This window comes from Anguilla rostrata, chromosome 10, assembly GCF_018555375.3.
Source record: "Anguilla rostrata isolate EN2019 chromosome 10, ASM1855537v3, whole genome shotgun sequence".
Classification (NCBI taxonomy): Eukaryota; Metazoa; Chordata; class Actinopteri; order Anguilliformes; family Anguillidae; genus Anguilla; species Anguilla rostrata.
In genome coordinates, this window is record NC_057942.1 from 15,053,725 (window position 1) to 15,079,653 (window position 25,929).

General features: G+C 45.1%; 2 protein-coding genes across 7 annotated transcripts in view; one reads left to right on the forward strand and one right to left on the reverse strand.

Annotated features, from left to right (window-relative positions):
* Positions 1-25,929, reverse strand: part of ralgps1 (Ral GEF with PH domain and SH3 binding motif 1) — a 172,266-nt gene that overhangs the window by 138,656 nt on the left and 7,681 nt on the right. For 4 of the 6 annotated variants that reach the window (XM_064354380.1, XM_064354376.1, XM_064354378.1 and 1 more), the window contains exon 2: positions 7,955-8,059. The exons of 1 other annotated variant lie outside the window; for it this stretch is intronic. The gene's annotated coding sequence lies outside the window, so the exon portion shown is untranslated. Of the gene's footprint in view, positions 1-7,954; positions 8,060-10,931; positions 11,327-25,929 lie in introns of those variants that run through there. One more of the 6 variants, XM_064354377.1, reaches the window with a different exon arrangement.
* On the forward strand, positions 10,302-13,031 carry si:dkey-191c17.2 (uncharacterized protein LOC100005628 homolog). The gene is made up of 2 exons (XM_064354384.1): positions 10,302-10,577; positions 11,423-13,031. Exon 2 carries the CDS (start codon positions 11,423-11,425, stop codon positions 12,269-12,271), a length of 849 nt encoding a protein of 282 aa, XP_064210454.1. The 5' UTR covers positions 10,302-10,577; the 3' UTR covers positions 12,272-13,031.

Sequence of the window (25,929 nt, forward strand, 5' to 3'; positions counted from 1 at the left end):
TCCCATCGATCAGGACCTGCTCAATGTAAATAATTCATTACTGATCTCCGTATTCAATCTCCAATGCCTTCTGCAGTAGAAAGCAGTGACTTGCATCATGTGGATTTATGGAGGCCATAATAGCCATAGGCACAGACTGTTACTCATGCTGTCACACTTACTATGGGTCAATTGAAAAGAACCGGATATCGAGTCACGTCTTATCGCAGGATCATATTAACTTAACATTTCACGGAAGCACATCCATTTCGCACAAAGAGAACACCGGCTTGCAAGGTACCTGTCCCTCCCAGGGTGGAAAATACAGAACAAAAGATACTTAGATAAGGACCAATAATTTACATGTCCGTTACGTGACTTCTTAAACAGACCATCCTCTCCCATCCATCCCCCAGAGTGCAGGACCCTTTTAAATAAGAGCCATAACGCACTTCTTTTTTATTATTTTTTTGCCCAATGGCCATGGTGTGCTCAGCAGTCATAAAAGGACACTGGAAAATATCTGACTTTTTAACAAAGGAAATAGCCTACATGCACGCACACACACACACACACACACACACACACACACACACACAAAGATACGGATACGCACACACACACACACACAGTTATAAAACATGCATATTTTATGTAACACCCGAGTGCCAAGCTAGGAAATGTAAAACAGGTAAGGTAGGGAAGAAAACAGACGTGCTTCTATAGATAATGGAGGGAAAACGAAGGAGCTTTTTCTGAACGCCTGTGAAAATGACCTTAACAGTCCCAGCAGGCTTATATACACGAAACCCTTTATAGCTATGCTAGCACAGCAGATCCTCATTTACCCTTGTCTGTTTGACAGAAGACTTAGTGAACTGTACAATACTTGTCAAGCTATTTTCAGTAGACAGTATAATTGCAGGATGAGTTTTCATTGCTGGCAGATACAAAAATGAGAGAGCTCAATTACAAAAAAAAGTTTTAAACTGAAGTTCAGCAAAGGAGAACGCATCCAGTTGTTGCATCATGAGCATATCATAAGCTGCAATAAAAACTGTCCAGTGTGTTCTGCATTTGCGGTACTGAAATGCCCCCTTCAGTAAAAACGGGGTACTCTAAGTGGGATATTAAGAGAGTAACACAAAAAAATGAATGCGACTCAAATAACAGAATCAGTGAAAAATTAGGATGAAGTGAATCCATATCCGACCCTCATCGCTCCCCCCTCCACTTCAAAATGCCGAATAATGCCTTCAGTGTGATCGTGCAGATTTGCAATAAATCACAAGTCAAAATGCAGTTTATTTATTTTAGCATTTAGTTTTAGTTCTGATGATTTTATTTTTTTCCTGAGCAGACCTTGATCAGATTAAGTAAAGTATTCATGCTACACTCTGTTGAACACATTACAAATTATACATTTTTGTACATCAGAATTTGCTTGTCTGTTTTAATATCTGATTGTCCTTTGTGACAAATTAAAACTATTTTAAACTAGGCCGGTCAGTATTTGGTTAAATGGTGGCATATGGTTCAACACTGCAAGTGACTACACAATCTCCACAATGCTGGTAGTTTGCAATTACAATAAATATTTTTAAATAAACAAAGAAAAAATCTTAAGCATTTGCAGGGCTTCTACATTGACGTTATGAAATTAATATACATAAATTAAAGAGCCAGTCTATATGTTATCACTGATCAGTGAAAGAATTAAAATGACAGCATGTGTTAGGGAAATTAAATTTTGGCTATGCACTAGCAAAGTTATTTTGGATTGCATTTATATTTCTCAACCTATTTTCTTTGCAAGAATGTTGGTTTCTTGTTGCAAAGTAGGCCTATTTTGTGAATTATTAAAATTTGAGGGTTAAAATTGAGTCAGGCCACCCAAGAAGTGAAAGATTAGTAATACCGGTTTTAACAGTGTATCAGAGGGAAGTAACACCAACATTAAAACAGTAACACGAAGACAAGCCTAGAACCCATGAGCCACTCACAATATTTTCTGAGAGCTCAGCTTAAGGCTGTAAATCAGTCATCCTAAAATGGATGATGATGACTGGAAGCTCCCACCAAACCATAGATATTAATACTGCAGTTCCGTGGAGATCAATACTCCATCCCGCAAGCACATGCTGTTAAACTAATGGCTCCAATTCACTAACGGTATTGATTAGCATTTATTCTCTTCCACTACAGAAAATATGACTGAGCTAAACATCCATAATTCAGTTAGAAGGCTATTTGTCAATAGATTAAGTGTGAAATGCTTTAAAACCACAGAAGACACATTGTGAACATGCTGTGTGTTAAGCACTACTCACACTTTTATTTTCTGAAGGTTGCTGGTGCAGTTAGAAGTGGTGGGTCTGGGTAGTCTGCATGCATTTGTAAAATTTTAGAGGAACCAGAAAATTTCATAAATACAAGAACTTTTAGTAATGAAATGTCTGTTCAATGAAAACGTTTTTAAAAAAATGAAAACTGACTATACACAGATAAACATCCAAACTCAAACAAGGTGTATGTATCTTCAGTTTTAGAAGAGATTTAGACTGACTTAGATATCCAATTTCACTGGTTCAACACTTATATAACATTGACCAGCAGAGGGCGATGCTGTCCAATAATGTAAAAATCAGTATTCTGCACAGATTCTGTCCATTTCTTCAGTGGCCTACATTGTGATGGCTGGCCATTGATAACCACAAACACATTGTGCTTTCTTGCCATTATTATTTTGACAGCAGTCTTCCTCGCGTGAAACTGCAGCATGAATTCTAATCACGAGAGCTCAGGGCCACGAGTCAGGGTGTTGCTGTAGTTTTAATGGCTTTTTCACTCAATCCCTGTGAGGTGCCACTGCCTGAGAGGGGGATGAGAGAAACAAGGGGAGGGGGGGAGGGAGTCTATGCAGTTAAGATGCAGGTCTGTCTGGGCAAATGAGTAAGTTGCTGAGGGTTAATATTTATCAATCGATATCACGCCTTCACTTTTATGATGGGGATATAATTTGTCAGTTGTGGGTGGAGGGGGATGATCAACAACTTGCCAGCACACCCAAGCAAGGAGAGAGAGGATAAATTAACTACACAGAACTGTCTCAGCTCTGATTAGGAGCAATTTCTCGCTTTTGGGAGTTTGGAGTTCCTGTAATTTCATCTGCTCTAGAGAGAGTTCCTTAGGCACACAGTATCATTAACATGCTGAGACCGCGGGACCATGTCCTGTATGTGCACACCGTCCAGAGAACTGAAAAGCGAATACGTGCACAAATGTTGTTGCGTGTGCGTTTGTGTGAGTGTGCATGTGTGTTTTTGTGTGTGTGTGTGTGGGGGGGTCTTTAAATTATTGTTTCCCGCATCGTCCCACCTTCTAATCAAAAGCACCTCTGCAAACACCTGTGGGATGCTGTGATTATTCTTGGATTATGCCTAATATGCACATGAAAGCAATGAAACGCCAGGGTGACATCACCAGCTCTGAGAAACATTTGAGGTGAAGTATAAAAACCCATTGAAGGGTTTCTATGGTAACGGTTTCTGCTCTTCTGCAGCACAAAAAAAACCCATTCAGCAACAGCACAGAGGGGCTTTTCCTCACCACCAATCCTGTTCGAGTTGAGCGAAGGACAGGCTGTGTATTCTCCATTACGGTCCATGTTGAACAACACAAATCCAATGATACTATAATCCTCCATGTACCATAAGCCCTGAAGTCTATGGCAGGTCTGATTAATAACTCTACTATGGCAAACAAAACTGTACTCAGATACGCTTTGAGTGCACTGCATTGACAATGCACTGTGCATTTAATTTAAAAAAAAATTTATCAAGGAACTTGATTCACGGAGGAGGAACGCCGTGCTCTGTAAGACATGGCCGCAGTCCATGCCACCCTGGCTGACTCACGGACGCGCTACATTTGGAAAGCTGAGGGAAGTCTTGTTCCTTGCAGGGATTTCCCCGAACCGCAGGTACTTGCCCAGCCTCCCTGCGCTCGTTCGACGGAAAACAGAGATCGTGACGGCAGGCGTTCCTCAGGGCTACAGAGAAAACAATGCAGAAGAAAACAAAGCGTTTGTTTGCTCTTAAGTGAAACTCTGAACTCCTCACGCACGCTCTTGTTTGCAACGCCGCCATCTAGTGCGTGCCATTGCGTCATCGAAGGCCGACAACCTCATGTGACCAATGGCCCGTGGCGGAGGACTTCGCAGGTGTACGGCAGGCCGATGTTTTGTTAGGTTTCCACAGCAACCGGAAGGAGACTGGTCTACTGATGTAATACAGTCAAGCCTTCCATACAAAGCAGCCAATCCGACAGGGTTTACACAGCCTACTGTACAGTAAACTGTTTCCTTCCTGCCTCTTGCTATTACCACACCACTTCCTCGCCAGTGCATTTACATCAGCGTCGGTTTCCACTGTGCCACATGTGGTTGTTACCCCACTGGGGTGAAAATCCGTTTCGTTCTCAAGGTCCAAACCAACAGACACTCGCTCAAAGTCGCCTGAGCTCCTGTAGTTCTTGTGCAGAAGATCAACGCAATAGTTTCGGCTACTGCGACATAAATGGGATTGACGCAGTGAAGCTTTGGTTTCACAAGCTCTGTTCACTGCTACCTAGCTCCAAGAGAGTCCAATACAGTCCTTCCAGGTTATGCACGATGGCAGCCGGGAGAGAGAAGTGACAAAATACAATGTTTGCATTACCCGTGCCTCAGCCAGGCACTCTAGTGCATAAAAGAAAGAAAAAGTGAGCACAGATTTGGGGAAGTTAAAATATTGATGTCTCTGCAAATCTGAGTGCAATACTGCTTTTGGCAGGCTTTTCTGAAGCAGAGGGCAGCAGAAAGTCATGATTTAGAGGTATCTGACACTGCAGCGTAATCTTGTGAGTGATATCCAGGTGCCCCACCCCTTTTCCCTCACACCTAACAAAAACACATAAAATAAAATATTACATGAATTTATCTGTAAAAGAAATTGAGGAAGTCTTTTCCACCACTAATCAAAATGTGATTAAGGTTTTAACAAACATCCTACAGGCATATCTGATTCTCCCTTAAAAGTCTGGGCTTTCCAATATGTGCCTTTTGTGTTGAATAAGCCATTCAGCATGACCATCGCATAGCCTCTCAAGGTCCACTTCACCAAAAATCTGAATTGTATGCTTTGTTCCTCTTTTCAGAATCTAGGCTATATCTATCAAAAAACCGCCAGGCACAATTTTATGTCAGCCTAGCTCTAGTTCCGTGAATTACAGAGTCTGTCACTAATAATGGCATGCGAAAGCAAGTCATGGAAAAGACACAAAAATGCATGGATGCATTTCGTCCCTTTCATCAGTCCTCTCACCACAACAACCTCAGATTTCTATGGCCTAATACGTTCCATTAATAAAATTTTTATGTACTTATTTAAGATTCTATGTCTGTAACCAATAGGGATAAAGATGGAGGACAAGGCAAAGGAACATGGGAAAAAATCTGCTGTATGCAAACCCACAGTACAGGCGAAGTGGGGAAACACACAGCAGTTATCAGACGCTAAATGCATGTCTGTGTGGAGAAATGACCAGCTGTCCCTCGCTACGTAGCTGATCAAATGGTGGGGGAAAGTGTGTGGCAGCAGCGATCAGTCAGTCTGGCCTGATGGGAGCCCGCTGCTGTCGGAACCACCGGGCATTCGGGGTCCCGGATTACATTGTGTTACATTACATTAATTTAGCATTTAGCTTATACACAACAAGAAGCTATTTGCATTCACCTGTTTTACATGAGTAATAGTCCAAGACTAACAACTTTCCAGACCAGCAAGTTTATATGCATTGTTACCAAGGCACTAATGCAAATGAGTTATGTTAAACAAGGACCAAACATAAATCCAGAATGTTTACATCTGTAACAAAAATTAAATTAAATCCTAAAACGGTATGTGTCGTCTTATGCAAACACAAAACATGCATAAGGGGACAGATACATGCATATGCACGAACAGACAAATAGATGCACAAAGAGCACACACACAAGCAAACCTGCATGCAGGACATGTTGGCACGCACACACGTGCGTACACATACACGAACATTGACACACGCACGCACACACACACTCACACTCACACAATCACTCGCATACACTCTCACACACGCACGCACACACGCCCACACACACACACGCACACATGCACACACACGCACGCAAGAAGAATGTAGACTGCAGTCCGTCAGTGGCACATTCCATTCCATTACAGTGGAAATGTAAAGCTGAAGCTCTGCTCATTAGATTTAGGAGGCCTTTCACCGGACCGGACAAAACGTACCGTACGTGTTCCCAGAAAGGAATCACAGGGCTTAAACAGGAGATGGAGCACACCGCCTCGTGTACAACAACAGACATCATTTATTCATGCTTATATGCCCCCAATGCCCAATACATTCCTGTAATAACACTCCGTTACTCTTCTCATCGACAATTAATAGCCTGGACTCCGCAGAGACGAACATCAGAAATGAAGCACGCGAGGGTTTCTCGGTCAGAGTCACAGTGACATAACCGTGATAGGCTCCGTTCTCCGGACTGCCTTCGTCGCTGTATCGAAACAGCTTAGCAAAGGTCACCTCTCAAAATATAAACAGCAGGTCTGACTGATTTGGCGGTTGCTTACACCCTGGGGACAACAGCGCGGTTATAAATACGTTCTAAAAGCTGAATCACCTCGTGGCGTAGGACGTATTAACAGCCAAGCATGTGGCCACCGACGCTCTCCCCCATTGTTGGAGCGCCACTGATAACACACACCTGGGTGGTGAAAATATACGGGCATTTATCTACGGAGCTGTGACAAATGGCAAAAACAAGGGAAGGCCCCAAGGCGGGTTATAATGACATAACAACAGAATAAAGATAGGCGGGAGCGTAGTATAGTGGGTAAACAACGGGCTTTGCAACCAAAAGGTTGCAGGTTTGATTCCCAGGTAGGAAACTGCCAGTGTACCCTTCAGCGAGGTACTTAACCTGCATTGCTTCAGTGTGTATCCAGCTGTATAAATGGATACGTATAAATGGACGTGCAAGTCGCTGCTGTGTAAGTAATAAAGCCCTCATCGTGTCATATTACTATTCCTTTTTTGCGTCGTTTTCCTCGTTCATCAGCCAAAATGCCACTGCCTCACCTAGGCAGTGCAGTCAATTAAAATACCAGTAACTGCGCATACAGGTGCTGCGCATGCAGTCTGAAATAAACAAAAGAAAATTTGCAAAGGTTTGCATTTACATTCAGGCATTTAGCAGACGCCCTTAAATAAGTGCGTACACAAAGTCTTACGCAACCAGCAGAGCTGGTGCCTGAAACTGAGGCAGCTCTTTAAAAATACTAAAGGGAAGGAGCAAGGGGGAAAAGGACCCAGGGAGAAGTGGGCACCAGGCAGAGGGGGAGAAGCACCCAAAATGCACCCCATTGGAGGGGTGGTCTGGGGAGGGGAGGGGTCTGTTTCCAATGCAGCACACGTGCGCTCCACCCATGCGTCCAGGTACGTGGTACGAGCCATCCCCAGTAGGTCTCAGCCAGCCCTCCAAATGAATGGCTTTGTATAGGTAAGCAGTTCTATGAGTAATCCATTTTCCAGGCCTATGTGTATTTTAAGACAATACACAGATGAGAGAAGCTCAGCATTGGTGAAAGTTCCTACAGAATCTGTCTTGCTGTAGTACTACTGTTCTTGCAGTTTTTATAGAAAATATATACCGCACTTTAAACATCATTTGTACCTGTAAATATGCTGTACGCAGTCCAGAGAAATAACAGAACTCTCCGAATGCTACCACTACCACTATTGTACTACTACACCCAAAACGCTCGTGTGAAACAGCATTCCAGACTATGCTAGATATCTCTCTGATATCAATGGTTCTTCCTCAGACGAGGGCTCATTGGTGTTGACGATGAGCAGTGCGGTCGGTACTGACCCATATTGGCCTTCTCTGCGGTCGTGTACAGCTGACCCATTCACAGCGGTATCGGCGGTCGCGCCATCCCCCGCCGGGCCCAGAGGCAATGTCCCAGAAGAGCACCTGAAACAGAGATCGCCCCAGTTACAAACACAGGGACACCACTGAAATCAGGGAAGAACAGGCTTACGCTGGGGGGAGACAACTGGGGCGACATAGCTCAGGAGGTAAGAGCGGTTGTCTGGCAGCCGGAGGGTTGCCGGTTCGATCCCTGAGCAAGACACCTAATCCCTAATTGCTCCCAACGAGCTGATTGGTACCTTGCATGGCAGCCTTTCACCGTTGGTGTGTGAGCGTGTGTGTGAATGGGTGAATGAGAGGCATCAATTGTAAAGCGCTTTGGATAAAAGCGCTATATAAATGCAGACCATTTACCATTTAACTGTACCATACGTCTCCTATTAAGAGCATACAGACAGGCTATACATATCCTCATGAGTCATTTCATGCACCTAACAATAACAATACTCTAACATGAAAGGGCTTCCCTCAACTTCTGGATGTCAGACGCTGCTCCCTGAATCACATGATGCCAAGATAAATGAATAAATACTAATAAATATATCAATACCTGTGATCTTCATTTTACCAGATGAATACCTGAAACATTGTCTTTTGATGACTGAATTTAAATGTTCTGTTTTGGAATTATCCGTGACCGTTGGCAGGTAAAACATTTTTTTTCTCAAGCAGCAAAGTTCACTTCGTTCAAGTCACATCACAAATTCTAATTGAACAGAATAAAAAAACACTTTCTGACTTTGCATGTAAACTTTGCATGTGAGCTGAAACTAAACTGCACCTGTAAATTGTATGTTTAAGTGAACTTGTTTCTTATAAGCTGAATTTTCATTGTGGCTGTTGGGGTACAGAAATAAAACCCATACAGCTGCATACTGAAAACTATTCTGCCATAGAGTCACCCAAGCTTTGTTACAATGAATAATGTCCTTTAAGGAAAAAAAGTATGGAATAGGAACTGCAGGCAATTCCCATCTGTGGCCGTGGGTCAGGATGAGCAAATTAAAGTGCATTAAGTGGATCGGCATGGATCACCCATTTGGAGTTAAGGAACTTCATATCTCAAGTGAGATTGCAAGTACTGTACGCATTTCACAGATGCCAGAGTGTCTTAAGAGTGAATAAAAATCACTACGTTCCTCAAGCCAGGGTCAGGCCCATTGTCTTCCTCAGCGCTTTGACTCCATTATTATTCCATCTTAAGGTAACACAAAACTGGTCGCAAGACCCAGAGAACCAAGCTAAAACAAGCAAATCATAAATGGATAATTCATTAAAATAATTAGTCTAAAATGTGGCAATTAAAAATGAGTTGAGGAAACAGCCCATTACATTTTTGTCTTAGCAAACACACAGAACAACATAAAAACCTTAGGTCCAGAGAAAAAAAAAACTTGTAGCAGACAGCCAGCCGCACTTAGCATTCAGACTACAATTCGATCAAGACCGATTAATTAAGAGGCCGACTGGAACCAGAGCCATTACACACTGTGGGTCCCTCAGCCCTTCTGAATAGCTGATGCAGAGCGAGAGACCAGTGTTCTGCTTTAAAAGCAATAGACCCAGACAAGCGTAGCTGCATTACACTACAGTGTCAGATTTATCCTCACTGTGTGGACCCCAGAGCCCATGCAACCCGGGATTACTGTGCCACATTTAAGGTTCAGATGGGCCAGAGAAAGGAGGCTGATCAGCCAAACATTCAGGATGGCACAGCAGCTAGGAAACGGGACCAGTGGCTCAAAGCACAGAGGCCTGGTTACCAGGTACAGTAACATTAGGGGACTGATGGTGTCCCCTTGAGCAATGCTCTTCAGGGGTGAATTAAGGTGAAGGCTTCAGAAAGCATGCAAGTCCCTGCAGTCAAGGATAAAGAATAAAATAACCAAAATATACAGGCAATGGAACTAAGTTTTTTTTCCTCATGGCTGTCGCTGACAATGTAATTCATTTATCTTTTACTGTGGCAGCAATGCTATGGTTACACTTGCGCTTGGAAACCATGACTGCGCCATGGAATTCTAATGCTGTTTTCAGAGCTCCTCGTGTCAGCATTTCTCTGTTTTTCTTTCTTATTTTACATATTTCCTTTTACAAGAGATTATATATAGCTTCACAGTTTCTGAATTTGCATGCACAAAGATTTCGAGTGCCATCAGCTCAGAGAAAGATAAGGAGCCTTAGATTGAGAGCGAAGATTACAGAGTACACAAAAACCGTCGCACCGACAACAATGCCAGTATCCATGAACACCACACGTCACACTCTTGGTGCGGTTGCCAGGTTTCTGCCAGTAACTCCAGTCAACAGGGCTCACTTCTAACGCCACTGTACGGTTTTCTAGCAGCGGAATATTTCTCTGTTCTGCAAAAGAGGAAGTCGTTGGTTTAAAGCTTTCATAGCAGCCTAGACAGCACAACCTCAAAAGAAAGAAGCTCCTTTCTATTAGCGGCACAGACATTCCTGTCAGCAGAAACCCTGCCATCGCAAGGCACACCCCCCAAATACCCAGAGACACCGGGATTGAGAGTCAGGGGATTTCAAGAGACTGGAGAGTAAGGTGAGGTACTTTTTCCATTTCAGAAGAGCACAGGGAGAGGAGGACGTAATATCAAGCATCTAGTTTGATGTTTTTAATTAGCATATTACATGGACTTAAAAATAGGTATAAAAATCAGTACTGAAATACAGTAACTCAGAACTATAAAATAGCACATTGTTTTTAGCACAGAAGTACTGAAAAAATCACAAAGGAAATTCCTGAATACTGTAGGAAATTCTAATCAGTTAAAAAACACATTTACACAAACACATCACCACAAGCTGCCCGTCACAGAGAAAGCACAATTATATTAGTTATAGTAGTTCCTTTTAAAATGCAAAGAACGCAACGGTGGTAAAAAGCAGTCCTGACCTGCAGCCGCCTCCTCAGCTTTGCGTCATAGATCTCTCCCACAAAGCATCACTCCTGACTCATTCACTCATTTGCCGATTGATTTGGCAGTCGCCAAGTCCGGGGCAGCTTACAAATCTCTGAGTCTGGGTGGGTCTCAACTGCGTGTCACAAGCTGAAAAAAGTACAGGACACGCAAAGGAGGCAGGGGACACACACGGACGCTCTCGACACTCCCGCGCTCGCAGGACAGCCACTAACCGTTAGCCGCGAGCACGCTGGTCTGGTGAAATAGCAAGTTCGGAGCGTTGACAGGTCACCAGTGAAACCAGAGGCAACACATAAACAAGGAAGTGATTCTTTCCTTGGTGAAAAGGAAGGACAGGAAGGACATCTTAATTTAGCAGGTGGCTAGGCAGACTGTTTTGTGCTAACAGGCACACGTCTAAGGGGTTGAAATAATATGTTTCCCTGTTGAACCTTGCCAAATGGGCGTATCCCTATGTTTGCAGATGCTGCTCCAGGACGTTCAATTGGAGACGGAGGAGGACAAGGAGGGGGAGAAGGAGGCTGGGCCTCAGGGTGCTCTTGGGCCAATCAGGGTGTCGGTCGAGCTGCAGTACCAACTGGGGGAGAGGACAGAGACGCAACTCCGGGAGATGGGGGCCAGGTGTGTGGAAGAGTCGACGCTGACCGACCTCTACTACGACACCGAGAGCTTTCAGCTGGCCGCCCAGCAGACCTGGCTGAGCAGGCAGGCCAGCCAGTGGAGGCTGATCCAGGGGCAGGGGCCAAACTCGTCCGTCGTCACCGGCGATGAGGCCAAGCACTCGGAGCCCCGGGCGAGGGTCGGAAGCGGGGCCTCCCCGGTGGAGATGTACGCCATCAGAGTAGCCGTAGAGAGAGGTGGGAAATTGGCGGAGGTGCCAGAGGGCCTCAAAGATGATCCACTTCCTGGGCCTGTAGAAGGTTCAGAGCCCCTAGGGGACCAGAAGATCCTGCTGCAACCTCCCCCAGTGCCCCAGTACTGCGAGCTGACCGCCAGCAGCGCCATAGTGGAGCACCTGGCCCACTGCCTACAGGTTGCCTCCACGGAGGAGGAGGGGGGAGAAACCATGAGCGTCGACCGCTTCGTGGAGCTGGCCGGCATCCAGAACTATGGCTGCTGGACAGTATCCAGGAGGCTGGAGTACAGGCTGCCGGGCACCTGCACTCTGGAGGTGAGGAAGGACTACACCGGCTTTCCACGGGCCCACATTGCTCTTCTGACCATGGGTGCCAACGTGCTGGACATTGGTCGAGAGCTGGAGAAGATGGAAAGTCTGGCAGCTGAGCTGGACCTCCAGCACAGACTTGCCTAACTGATGGAATGATACCACATCCCCACCCACATTGATGATGTCACAATGATCTCTGTTTCCACTCATTAAGGTGTTCCATGTGGCATTACAGTTTATTTGACAGATGCTTTTATCCAAAGCATTAAGTGCATACCAAAGGTCAATGGAACAAATACAAACACAGGTCAGATAAGGCACAATTTAGTCATAAAGTAGCAGCTATCCTTAGCCATGAACATCAAGTCTAGTTCACACACTGACGCTATGGCTAAGTCTAAAGGCCAAATCAGAAATGCTGCAGCTAAGTCTTAGAAGTAAGGCATGATGACAAGAAATTACAAGACGATACAGGTGCTACATGAAAGTGCTAGAAGATCATGAAACCAGATACAAATGCTAGATGAAAGCGCTACCTGATTGAGGGTAGCCCTGCAGGGATGTGTAGTGTTAATATTAATCAAGGTATTCTGTCTGAAGGGATGTGTCTTCAGAGCACAACTGATGCCAGGTTGAGCTCTAGAACACTCAACAGCTGTGAACTTGCACACTGGAAATAGGACGTTATTAGATTATATTAATAAAAGGGACCTCAGTTTATTACTATGCAAAAAGCCCAGGAAATGTGCCAGGTTGGTCAAACGAGGCCTTATGTATAAATCTTCCCTGCAAAGTACTTAACTAAAATGTCTAAAAGGAGAAACACATTTAAACTTTCAATGCAATTCCGGGGTAAAACAGCTAATGAGAAATGTATCAATAAATCAAATTCATTGTTTCAAAAGCCTTAAGATTCTCAATACTGTGAGAATTATAAATAAATAAACAATAAATGGAGGGTATTTAAATTCAAACTTGCATATCCATAAACAGTGCGCTGATGTCATAAATATTAATACGTTCTGAAGCATGAATATACAATTCATCCTAATGATGGTGTGTTTTGAAAGGGGTAATGATCATTTTTAATTTAACACCCATGTTTCTTGGAGAGAAAAATAAAGAGCTAGCAGAAGAAGGAATAAGAATTCATGATTTAAAAAGAAAACGATTAATATAAGCGATTACCCATAACACTTATGAGCTCCGTCAAAATGATTATTTTGCAGAATGATTCATTGCCCGCTCCCCAAAATATAATAAAATAAAATCCCTGCGATAAATAGATGTAACCATTTATTAGCCCCGAACAGACCTGCACAAATGAGCCATACACTATTTCTTAGGCTTGCAGTACCAGGTCTCTGGTTACTAGGGCAACGGCATGGGCTGCAATCTGTTTATCATTTCATTGCCAGCCCTGAAAACTGGGCCTCGCAGCGGGAACTCATCATCCAGCAGGACAGAACTGAACATTTCACAGCCCTCGCTCTTCTCTCCTCTCTCCGCTCTCCTCTCTCACGCCACGCATCATCCATAACGGCCGCTAACTCCTTCCTCCTCCTCCTCCTCCTCACACGTTGGGCTGGAACACTTCAGAATGTGGCGAGCCCATGGCGGCTTGGTGCTCTCTCAGTCCTTTCGGGCCCACAAATAACAGAGTGGTGATGGGACCGGCCAGCGCCAAAACACAGGGGATTTTGGGAAGGGGGGGGGGGGGGTAGGGGTGTTCAAAGGAACAGCAGCAGAGGTGTAGAGTACATGCATGGTAAAGAGAATATTTGCAGGGGATACATTCTGTTTACTGCATGTTGCAAGTGAAGAAAACATTTATATATTACAAGGCTGATGGATGGATGTGTGCAGGAAACTCAAAACACAACCAGGCGCCAAAGTGATGAGTGCAGCATACTGACACACACAGACCTTGCGGCTGACACAGTGGTTTTCAGGTGTGCAAATGCACGGCGAATTAAATAGGTCACATTTGGACGTATCCCATTTATGCCTTTGGAAGCTTTCCAAGCTAAGCACTGTGCTTAAGGGCCATGACTCACCTGAGAATCAAGCCAGAGATCTTGTGAGTTTTTATCCCACTTCATTCAATACTACTGAACATTGCTGGCTGCATACCATGCTATCAAACCTTCCATAGATCACCACTTTAAACACAGAGTTTGTTCCTAAAATTCACTCGAAACCACAGAATCCATTTAATTAATTTCCATTCCCATGCTTGAGCGGTTTGGCCACCATTTCCCAGTTTTGAAGTTTTTTAAAAATTCTGCGCCACAGATTATTAACATTTACTATGCAGCTGGCATAGTCAAACGGAAGACGGTCAATCAACCAGAGTTCCCACAAGTGCTTTTAGGCGGTCACACTACCTGGGAGGCCCAGGCATCTGTATGTTTGCCAAGAAACTGTGCGCTGTGATAAAAAAAATATGAGCATGCAGTCCTATATAAACTTCACTTGACCACGTAAGTAACCGCACACTAAACAAGGCAGACAGACAGCTCATCGGAGACCACGATATTTCATCTCTGCTGTAAAATGAGACGCACAGTTCAGCCCCAAAAGTAGTCTCCGTTTTTAGATCCCACTTAAGCTCGGGTAATTTGTGGAGTTAATTACATGGCAAACGAATTCGGTTTCGCTCGCTTTGTGCGACTCCTTCCGTGGCTGACAGCGCAGGATGAAATCAGACACACAGGGCCAAATTAGCCTCGCACACGCTATCTGGAGCTATCAAGGGAAAAGCCTGCAGCCAAACAGGATTAAATCTGTAATGAATCTGAAAATGAGAGTGTGACTGTCATTTTGTCACACTGATAAATTAAACCAAAAATGGCAGGATGGCATATTGAAACTGGGGCGTGGTGATATGCCTTATAGATAGGGCCACCAGTTTGTCTCCCTTTGTTTTCTCGCATTGTACTTCAGTCCTCCACACGCTAGAGGTCACGACTGCCTCTTTGTCAAACCCCTTCTCAAACAATTATCCATTTGCATCACCTCAATAATCAAAGTTGATAAAATGCCACTAATTAAGCCCAGATGATAATTGACAGCAATGTTTAGGAGAGACACTCTTGTGTTAAATTCAGTTTGATTACTTACTGAAGTCGAAGCAGCAGAAAAAGCCCACATTAAAAATGAGAACAGATACATTATATAACATTTGCCCTGCACAAAAACGTTCTATATATATATATATATATATATATATATATAGTGTATTTATGATTCAACTAATTAACAAATCAAGGTCTTCAATCAAGACCCAGTAGAATCAAGTGTCGTAGTGCAGGGCCAAAACAAAGAGCAGCCGCAGCGACCCTATGTGGATTAAGATCGAGCACCCCTGCTTTATATGGATGCATTTCCTTTTTGCTGCAGTGAAACACAATCATGGTCCTGGACAGCCACAGAGTCTGTTGGTTTTTAAGATCAGTGACTAATTCAGACACAAGAAACCAGCTAACCTGAGTTAATTGCAGAATCAACTGATCTAATTGATCAACTGCTATGCTACTGAAGTTCTGAGTAACAACGTATGCCAGCAGACCTTGCAGCTCTCCATGACCAGAAGCAAGGATCACCGTCTTCAAACATGCTTTTCAAACATTCCCTATATTAGATCAACTAATTGTTTTTATTAAAGCCTCGATTAGAAACTAAATTGTACAATTAGACACTTGACTGTGCCGTTGAAATGCCTATGGAGCATGGCCATTGAAAGACAAGTTTAAATCCCTACAGTTCACATGGTGGAGACAAACTGGTGGCCCTATCTACAGATTATGCGTGAAACATGTTTATACTGTTTATACTAGCCTGCTCTTCAAGACTGACAGGAGGGTATTGCAGTGACTGAATGGGTCTGTAAGTGACACGTTCAAAATCTGGCCAAACCAACAGCTCGATACAGTTAGCACACGCTAAAGAAACAGGAGAACAGCTGTACCCATAGCATGCAGTATTTACGTGGAGGAAAGTCCCGCACTTAATTTCTCAGTGCAGGGTGGATGCTTCATCCAAATGAAACAGAAACATGGCATAAGATCCCTTTCAGAGCAAGAGCTGCCACATTACACACGACGCAGCGGGGCGAAGCTAATGACTCGCTCGTCACTGTACCGTAATTAAGCCCCCGTGAAATGTCGAAACGACGCTCCTTCTGGGTGCCTCTGCTCAATTATGGCAGCTGTGTTAATTATGGGATGGCAGATCGTGACCAATCCGCTGGCCCTGCTGCCCTCTAACTTCCAGGAGACTAATTAGTAACTACAGCAGAATAATACATGTTTACAACAGCACTTCTGGCAAAAATACTTCTGTATATTATGGAAAATTATCGTCAGGCGACTTCTAACACTTTCTAAAAGCAGTAGGCAAATAAAGGTTCCGCACATCAAACCAGAGCTAGCGCTGAAAGCCTCTTAACGCTGCCTAATCAATAGGCCCGCCCTCTCTTTCAGTGGGTGGGACGTGACCAAAATGTTTTAAAAGATAATGTCCTTGGAACCTTCGCCAGCTTTCAGGATGATTTTTGAAGCCTGGAGGGCAGTGGAACAGACAACCGAGTCCCAGCCAATTACCATCAGGGTAAAAATATCTGAATGGGCAGATGTGTCAGACAGGCTCGCCCAAAGCCATAAAGAATTGAGACCAACCTTAGAACAGATTGTTGTTGTGGTGTATGCGGACCACAAGATTAATATGAGTGCGTGATGGAAGGTGATGTGGTTTTTATGGATCATTTTAAAGTTCTATGCGCAGGTCAGTATACCACACTTTGAATAACAGGTCTAGATGAGATGTCTGAACAGATGTAATATTATAACGTCCACAGTGACTTCCAGTATGTGTTTTATGCATCTATTTACAGTTGGATACTATTTTGAAGCAAGGCTGGTTAAGTACGATGCTATGAGACCACAAAGGCAGCATTACACTGGTGACATGACCTGCAACCTTCGACTGGCAAGACAGTAACTTAACCTCTACACAACAGTAACTGTGTTTAGATGTAGCTGACCCTCCCACGCACTGTTTGATTGTCAACACCACAGACACTCTGGAGATACGTCCTTCTGCTCTGGGATAAGATTCTTTTCGAGAGGTCCTCTGACTTGATATGAACATAAGGCAATAAGAATAATGAACAGGCCATTCAGACCATCTATGCTCTTCATTGACATACAAACTGCAGAATATATAGCGCTGCCTCAAGACTGGTTTCTGATTGCTATGGGAGAGGGGATAATGCCATGAGGAAAAAAAGTGCCTTTGATGTCTGAAAGTTATCTACTGCCGCCTATAAATTTTTACTTGCTGTTTTATGTGCTGTTGCTCCTTTCCTACATTATTCAAAGCAGGAAGAGGGAGAACACTCAAGCAAGCTTTTTATCATCCACTCCTTTATTTACCGATGTACCATGAAATTCAGTGTGGTTCCAAAATGGCACGTCGCAAAATATCGCAGGTGGGTAAAACGTATACATTAAAAATATTTTGAAGAAACAGAAACCCCTGCAGAAAAAAACGGTTTGGGGCATAGGGGCAGCAGGCATGAGGGGAGTAAACAGTGGCACTCTTCAAGCAAGGAGTAAGGGCTCAGAGATCCATGCGGGCCCAAAATGGCATCCATGTTGGCTCTGGACTGTGGGTCTTGTGTAGAAAGCTTGCTGCTGAATTACAGAGCGCCTTTCACAGTTGCCCTGGGAAACAGCTTTCATAAGTGGGTGGGTGGGGGTTGGAGGGGGGGGGAGGGGGGGGCAGAACTCAACTTCTTACATGGCTGCAGACTGGCCACAGCGACAAGCCATCACCAGGCTCCCTCGATGCACGGGGGAGGGTGGGGGCGTGTGCTGTAACAGGACGGAGCTCCGCCCCAATCCAAAGCACCGGGAGAGCTAGCCTATTTATTCAGCAGAAGAAAACATTCCTCCCCTCCTTCAAGCAGACGTGTGCGAGGGGTGCCGAAAAAGGAGGCAGGGGACACGGCGAGGGGAACCGCGCCCCGCGGCCTCAGCGCGGCGGCGCGCGAGCCCCGAGCCGCGGCGGGGGCGAGCCGCTAACTGGGTCACGGCTAACCGCTTCGCACCTCCTGATCCGAGCTTTGATGCGAGTGGCCTTTATTGCCGTAAACCTCCGCGCCCGGGGGGCTATTTCTGACCCCCCTTTCGACTTTGATCTGGTGACTGCCGGCTCTATAAATACACCTGTCCTCCAGTCCTACGGTTAACATTAAAAATAGAGGAAATTACTGGAAAAACAGAGCAAGAGAACAGGGGCTCCACAACACACACATACTGAGATCCTGGCAAGTACTATTGAGCTTGTATGTTCTCTTACACAGGCAAGATACCACTGCAAAATGGCTACATAATACTGTGGGGGGAGAAAAACCTCAGAAACAATAACAACCAACCAGTTTCTTGTTGGAATCAATAAGAATCTAGTCTTACTGATGAAACCTACTTTAACATGGACGCTTCAAACATCTGATGTTTGAAACATTATAACCACTTATCCATGGTACACCTGTTCATTTAATACGGTATACACTTATACATGTGATACCTTACAACCCGACTCAGTTTAATGTTTAATGTTTTAAAGTTATGGAAACGTGCTCTAGCCTCTAACCTCAAGGGTACCAACACCTGACACGTGGTGGAGCACTGTTTAAACCGGGGATTTAACAGCAGCCCCACTAAGCCTCCTGGCCTTCGATATCTGTTTCACAGCTGCCCCAATTGGAAAGGGTGGGGTGAGCGAGCGCTCTCAGATTGCCCGTCTCCATGTCAGCCCGGGAACAGTCAGGCCAGCGAAAGCAACGTGGAGGTACAAGCCCTGAGGGGCAAGGGTAACTACAGCTGATCACACCAGACCAAGAGGTTCTTCTACATCTACTCGTACAGAAGTGGCACGTGGGCGTGGTCACTGTGGGTCAGGTGGCAACCAGGTTCTGTTATAGTTTAGTTGCACAAACGCTTCGCAAATATAAAGGGAAAGCAGATTTTCAAGTCGGATGCATTGCCTGCCTCTGGACAATATTTTACTACCGTTTACTAGGACTATGATTTTCATGGTTTTCAATATTTTTGTTATGATTATGATGCGTACAGCATTGTGGATGACCATTTGCTACTATATTGATACGCACTTATGAATTTACAATGCATAAACATTCATGTAGAAAAATAAAACGTATAATTATACAAATATGCAATACCCGTTATAAGGTAGGCAGCTAGTAATTTCAATTTCCCAGTAGTTCACATGTTTGTACCATTGAGCAAATATTTAATAACAATCACGTTAGTAAATATCCATTTTAAATACGCATTTGTTACAAAAGGACAGAAGGCAAAAATGAGGTGTAAGTGGCGATGAATAAGGGTGTTCACAGCGTATATAAATAATAATAACCATAATGCATAATGTGTGAGAGGTGCAGCGTGTGCCGGTGGAGCTGAAGTGGGATGGTATCGTGTGACCGCTTTTTCGCTGATGGTAGCAGAGGAGCCGCGGTCCTGGCGGTGCAGGCGAGGTCGTGTGTCCCGGTCGGAGTAGGCAGAGATCCAGCGTCTCTCTCTCTCTCTCTCTCTCTCTCGCTGTCCCCATTTCTCCCTTAGTCTCTCGCCCCGTCTCGCCCGCTCCCTCTCCCTCTCCATCTCAGCAGCTGACAGGTCGCACTTAATTCTGGGCGCAGATGTCGGCGGGGCGAGGCTCCTGAGCCCGTACCTGCCGTTCCGGGGAAGGCGCGTGCGAGGTAACGAGAGCCGAAAGATCGGCGGGGCTGTCTCATTTCCTCTCCCCCGGGAAGAGTTCCACCCGGCAGAATACGTCCCTCTCGCATTAGCCATCTGCCGCCCTGCACTCTAACTAATGCCAGCCTCACTCATCTCATTTCTCTCGCAAAAAATCAGTCCAAGGCCACTTGGCAAAGCCCTGCGGTCTGTTCTTAAACCTCAAACCTAATCTTTGCGGCCACAGCGCTGGTGCTCATCCATCAGTGGATTAGCAGGAGCTGCAAACACTAGGCATGCTGCATACGGTGTATCACACTGTTTTATCCCAGAAGAATTACATTCCCCCCCCTTACAGCTCTGTTAGCTGGCTGTGTCCCACTGTACACCGGACTGTAATCTATGCCTAGGCAATTGACCCCTGAACTCTGACCTACCGAGTGGCCTGACCTTTGCATAACACCCGTGAGCAAACAAGCACCGGGTCTTTGCTTCCAGGGCCTTTGCATTCTTGGCCGACCGGACAATGAGAACTGTTACAAAACGTGATATTTCAACGACACACAAAGGGAGGAATTTTTACGGCGACACAAAAGGAATGGAATCTCTTCCGAGACGGCTGATAAAACTGCTCTCGGGCCAGAAGCAGCTCTTCGGCTCTGTAAATATTTGCAGAGGTGGGTGCATTTACTGCAAATAGAGGGGGCGCTAGTTTTAGTGTTCACAAGTTTTAGTGTGCAAGCAGCTTGTCAGATGGCAGGAAAGCTATATCTGAACGTAACATTCATCTCCAGATTTCAGACTACACACTCAGGATAGCCTACATTGGCTTGGCAAGAGTTCAGACTTTCTGTTTGCATTCTCAACACTACCAACTATATTGGTTTAATTCCACCTGTGTGTTATAACAACTGTAAAGGAGTGAATCTGGGGATTTTCCTTCACTTCTGAGGAAACCCAACACCTGTATATGCTGTAATTATCATTAGCCAACTGTGTTTCTAGCAACAGACACTTGTATTTTACTGGTGAATGGATAGCAACACAAAATACTGCAGTTAGCTAGCTAGCCTGGACTGAATGTCTCTGCTTATCAAGCATGAAAGCTGCAAGATTGCAGTGCGACTGCAGGTGTGATGTTTGTCAGTTCAGAATAAGTAACAACATAACTATCAAGCATGATCTAGCATCATTAAGCAACTGAAACAAAGCCAGCTACAGTAGATAAGACTAAATGTCAGTACTGTCAACAAGCTAGAAACTTGGGGAGTTTCCAGCTTATTGATGGACTAAACAAGAATTCAGAGAGCAGATAGCAGAAATAACCCCTAGCACTTTTTTCACCGGATGACAGTATTTCTCCTGGGCAATGTATTTGTAACCATACTTTAGTCATTCAACCTACTTTTGAGTACCTTCAAGGAGTCCTGGTTAGCTATACATTGTGTTCCCAATACTGTGTGCGTACTCAAATATAGACTGGGTGAAAGTTAGAACTTAAGGATGTCATAAAGTGAAACACAATTCAGGGATGGCCCATACAATTTGTGTATGTGTGTGTGTGTGTGTGTGTGTGTGTGTGTGTGTGTGCGCACATGCACATGTATATGTCCGTAGCTTTACCATCCAGGAGGCACACCCACAGAGCTTCAAAGCTACACTCCCTTAGCACCGCCCTGACAAAGGTCAACGAACAGCTGAACTGAAAGCAAACTCTGGATCTGAAAGACTGCTGAATCAGCAGTCTGCCCGGGTACTGATTCTGCTTCAGAGGAAGAGGCGGGGAAGGCCGCTGGGGCTCCACACGCTTCAAGCAGAGAGCCTCCAGCAGAAAGTCTTAGCAATGACAATATTAAACTTCTCAAATCACCTCCGTGTGCGCCAGCTGTCCTCCTGGCAGCTGCCCAAGTCTTATCTCTGTTCCCTCTCAGGGTGTTGCTCGACTGCATCTGCTACATTTTATTTTATTTTTTTAGTGGGGAGTTCCTTTCGTTCTCTGTACTTCACACGGCCACGGACTATGTGAATAGCTCGATTCATCTTCATATCAGCAGTGGCCCATAAAGTTAGATAATTTTTATCATTACAGCGAATGTGAAAAAATGCATTTCAAACATCTTGGTTTACAGGATTTAATCCCTTCAGAAGTGAGTTATGGTAGGTGATAAAACTGTCATAATTTATCTGCATTGCTGTGCAAACCCCAAATAAAATAAATGGGTTTCGCTCACAATTTATTTTTAATGACAGCATGCGGAGTAAGCGTGGGACGCACATGAACCGTCTGTTAATTCCCACTCCACTTAACCCTGAGTCACCCAGCCCCGCCACACCCGCCCCCCCAACCCCAGACCGCCATCTGTAATCTCCTGCCGAAACAAGCTTAACTTCACCCTCTTACAAAGTCCAACGCAGGAGTACGAACAGGATCACACATGGCAGCAGCGCCAATGCTAACGCTAACGCCGCCAAAGGCACAGGCTGGCGCGGGTCGACGCACACAAGCGCTGGATGAGTCACTTTATCACAGAGCAGCCGCACATTAGCCTAAATAATAGATACTACAAGCTTCAACCTGAACCGCTCCAACCTGGCACAAAGACAACTCTCCCTCCCTCTCCGTCTCTCGCTCTCTCTCTCTCTCAACAGAATGAATCCTCCATTTAATTGCTCTTCAAGAGCTGCATTTAGCTGTGCCCGCACAAACCATCTGCAGAATCTGAGCTAGGCTGCTCTACGGCAGGAACACCAGTCATGAATGAGAATTCCCAGATTTCACCAACACAATGCATTCTGGGATTTCTGACATCACTGGGGTCCAGTTCAGCTGAGGGCTTTAAAATAAAAGATTCTATTCCATTCTGAGATCAGTCAGGTTTGATTTAGGGCCCTTAGAAGCTATACACATTCCCTTCGCCTCTTTAGTAAATAAGAGTCACTTTGGCATAAGCGGTAACACAATGAGAACAGTGGAGGGTCTAGAATGGAGTGCAGCTGGCTGGATATTAGCTAATACACTGCAGTTGCAATGCTGAAAGGCAAGGCTCACAAACCACAGTTCTTTATGGGAAGTGCTGAAGATGGTCATTTCAGTGCAAAGCCTTACATTTTGGTGTGTGATGTCAGCATGTCACTGAATATGAGTACATGACAGGAGTTGAAACTGAAAGATACCCACTTCTGCTTTCTGACTGGTTGGACTGAGTTTACACTACAAAGAAACATATGGTAGGCAGGCTCAAAATAAGACTCGAGTATCATTTATTCCAACATTGAATACAACCTCAAATTGAACAATAAAACAATGTCAGACAGCTAATTCACCATTTGGCTATTCTTAACCATAGGAAGCTTCAAAGCGCGTTGGCCAGCATAGCCTGGAGATCAGATGAAGTAGGAACTTGAGGGGTGGCCATTGGAGCTGTGAATGCATGTGACTGTGGGTCTGTGTGTGTGTATGTGTGTCAGAGGATGTGTCCGTGTGAGTCTACATAAATTTTTTTTTTTTAGTCCATTTATTTTGGCCAACTTGGCAAGAACAAGTCTGCAACAGTTAATTGGAAATGGTCCTGCATCTAGGTTTGGCATTCTACATTTAATCTCTGGTTCTTTTGTAATATTCTGCTATCTTTTTGTTTTTTAATTTTGGTCTTTGCACATCCTTGGATCCTTGTCTGTTACCTTTGTTAATTGCTTTAAGGTAGATGAACCTCGTCTTTAAATTAGACATGAATATTTGTTGTAACTTAATACAATTCTTAATTTTCATTTGGTTTGGCAACTTAATTATTATCAAAGATATCAATAATCAATTACCAAATTAAATTGAATAAATACATTTTACATGTTAGATAAGTGACATGTGTTTTAACTGTTGATGCATTTGTTTTCTGTATTCAGAGTGCCGGACGTCAAACGAGGCTGTTAACGGTTAAAACTGCTGGGTTCAGCAAATTAAACACATTTCACATTAATCCTCACCTCGCTGACAACGTGCAAAACAAGAGCTTGTCACAGCCAGATAAAGCCTAAGTGTCAGACACAGAAGCTCGAAGGGGATGCGACAGCGCTGTTCACGCAAGCGATCGAGCGCACGCGTCAGCAAACGCAAGGACGTATTTGCCAGCGCTGGGTCTGCGTGGGCCGGCACCGCCGCGCGAAGCCCTTGTCTGGACGGCGTCTCCTCTGATTGGACGGAGGCGGCGCTATCACAAGGCAGGATCTGCGGCCGTTTTGAACGGGCCCTTTGTGACATCACTCCGGGACTTACGCTAACCCCATGAAAGGCTTTATTGGAACCTGTACTTTGTAAGCGCTTCGGCAGTTGTTCTCAATGACAGAGCGTGCATGCGCTTGCATCCTCTGTAATTACGCTGCGGCTTTTTTGTGGTGCTGGGGGGGGAAAAAAAAAATAAATAAACACAAAGTATAGTTTATTTAACCTCTCGGACAAGGCAGAGGATCAAGCTCAGCGCCATAACCTTGTTTTTAAAAAACGAAAAAGTGTCTCAAAACAGTGGTCAAGGCTCAAGCTACTAGCAATGGGCTTTCTTCTTACTGGAGTAGTGAATTCAGGATAGGCTTTCAGGTTCTCATGTTTCTAAAAGGGAAGCAAATGGACTCCCGTGTACGTGGAGCGTGTCTCCAAAAGGTCTCATTCTCAAATTGAGCGCCATTTTGGTTAACTTTGCCACTCTGAGTCGTACACCTGACTCAAGTTGTGCTCTGCTGAAGGAGGGGTGAAAATGGCGAGCAAAGACCGGTGCCGGGTTTGGCGGGAGACGACCCTGTGGACGCACGGGATGCGCAGACACCGTTTTAAAATGCGGCTGGAGCTCGACGACCAAAAAGCCTTTTGTGGGGGCCTCCGCCCCACAGGCGAAAAACCTGTGACGCTTTCACACATCCAGCCCCCAATATTCCCTCCCTGCTGTTATTTCCAAAGGTTTCACCTGAGCTTCAGCAAGCAGAGGAAACCGAGGGCAAAGAGGGATAATGTCATTTTGTGGCCGTAACGCTAACCATAACCAAAGGCGACGTCCATTTTGTTCTTATTTACGTGTTTTGATCGCATCGAGTGTGTCCGTGGAAGACCTGTACCATGAACGCTACCAAGAGAAGAGGCAGCAGGAGCTACATAGAGTCTCTGGCTTTGTGTCACGGTCATGGAGGTGGAACGTCACCTTCTACACATCTTCTGCAGGAGAGGCGGTGTGAAGCTGGGGGAAGGGAGGAGGCAGCAGCACGGTGTGAGGATGCGAATAAAACCGCAGTGGAGTCGAGACGCTCAGCACCGCTTGCGGTGTCCTGAGTGTCCTCCCCCCTCCCCCACTACCCCCCGCTATTCAGACACATGTCAGGAGGCTTTTTCATTTCCTCTCCTAAAGGGAAACATTGGGGGGGTGGGGGGGGGTGATGGGGAGGGCGGGGCGTACGAGAAGGACAGAACAATGGCGTATTCACGGAACGCTTCCGACCGACTCGCGTTCCTGTGAGCCCTTTTTTCTTTTTTTCCCTTTTTTTTTTTTTTTTAGGGGAGAGGGAAAAGAAAGCTGGCTCTGTTTCGGCTTCAGTGCTGTGCCGCAGTCAGCAGGGGCTGCAAGGGCAGGAAGATCCATCGCTTCTACACTTCCCTTGCTTTCCGTTATCATCACAGAGAGCCCACCCAACAAACCTGGCCTCTGCCACCTCCACTCCACAGCTCTCCTGTCCCTCCTGTCCTAGCCCTGGACTCCGTATTAAGCTATGAATCATGCAGCGCCTGGCGCTAACTGTTCCTTGCCACCTCTGCGGACATCCGGCTACGTGCTACGTCTCCGTTTAAGGGTGCGCTCGTTTGAACGGAAGGTCACCGCCAGTGCTCCCATCCTGCGGTAATCACACAGCCGGCCTTTCACTCCTTGCGTTTACTTTCCAGCCAGTGCAACCAGGCTCCGCGGGCGAGATCGAAATTTGAGATCGTCTGAAGACGTATTGTCAACACGGCAAAGATTCCAAAGGTGCGCATTCGATGACTCATCATTCACACCACTGCTCACG

Excerpts from the sequence above, each read along its gene's own strand:
- si:dkey-191c17.2 (XM_064354384.1), top strand. The coding sequence starts at position 11,423 with ATGCTGCTCCAGGACGTTCAATTGGAGACGGAGGAGGACAAGGAGGGG.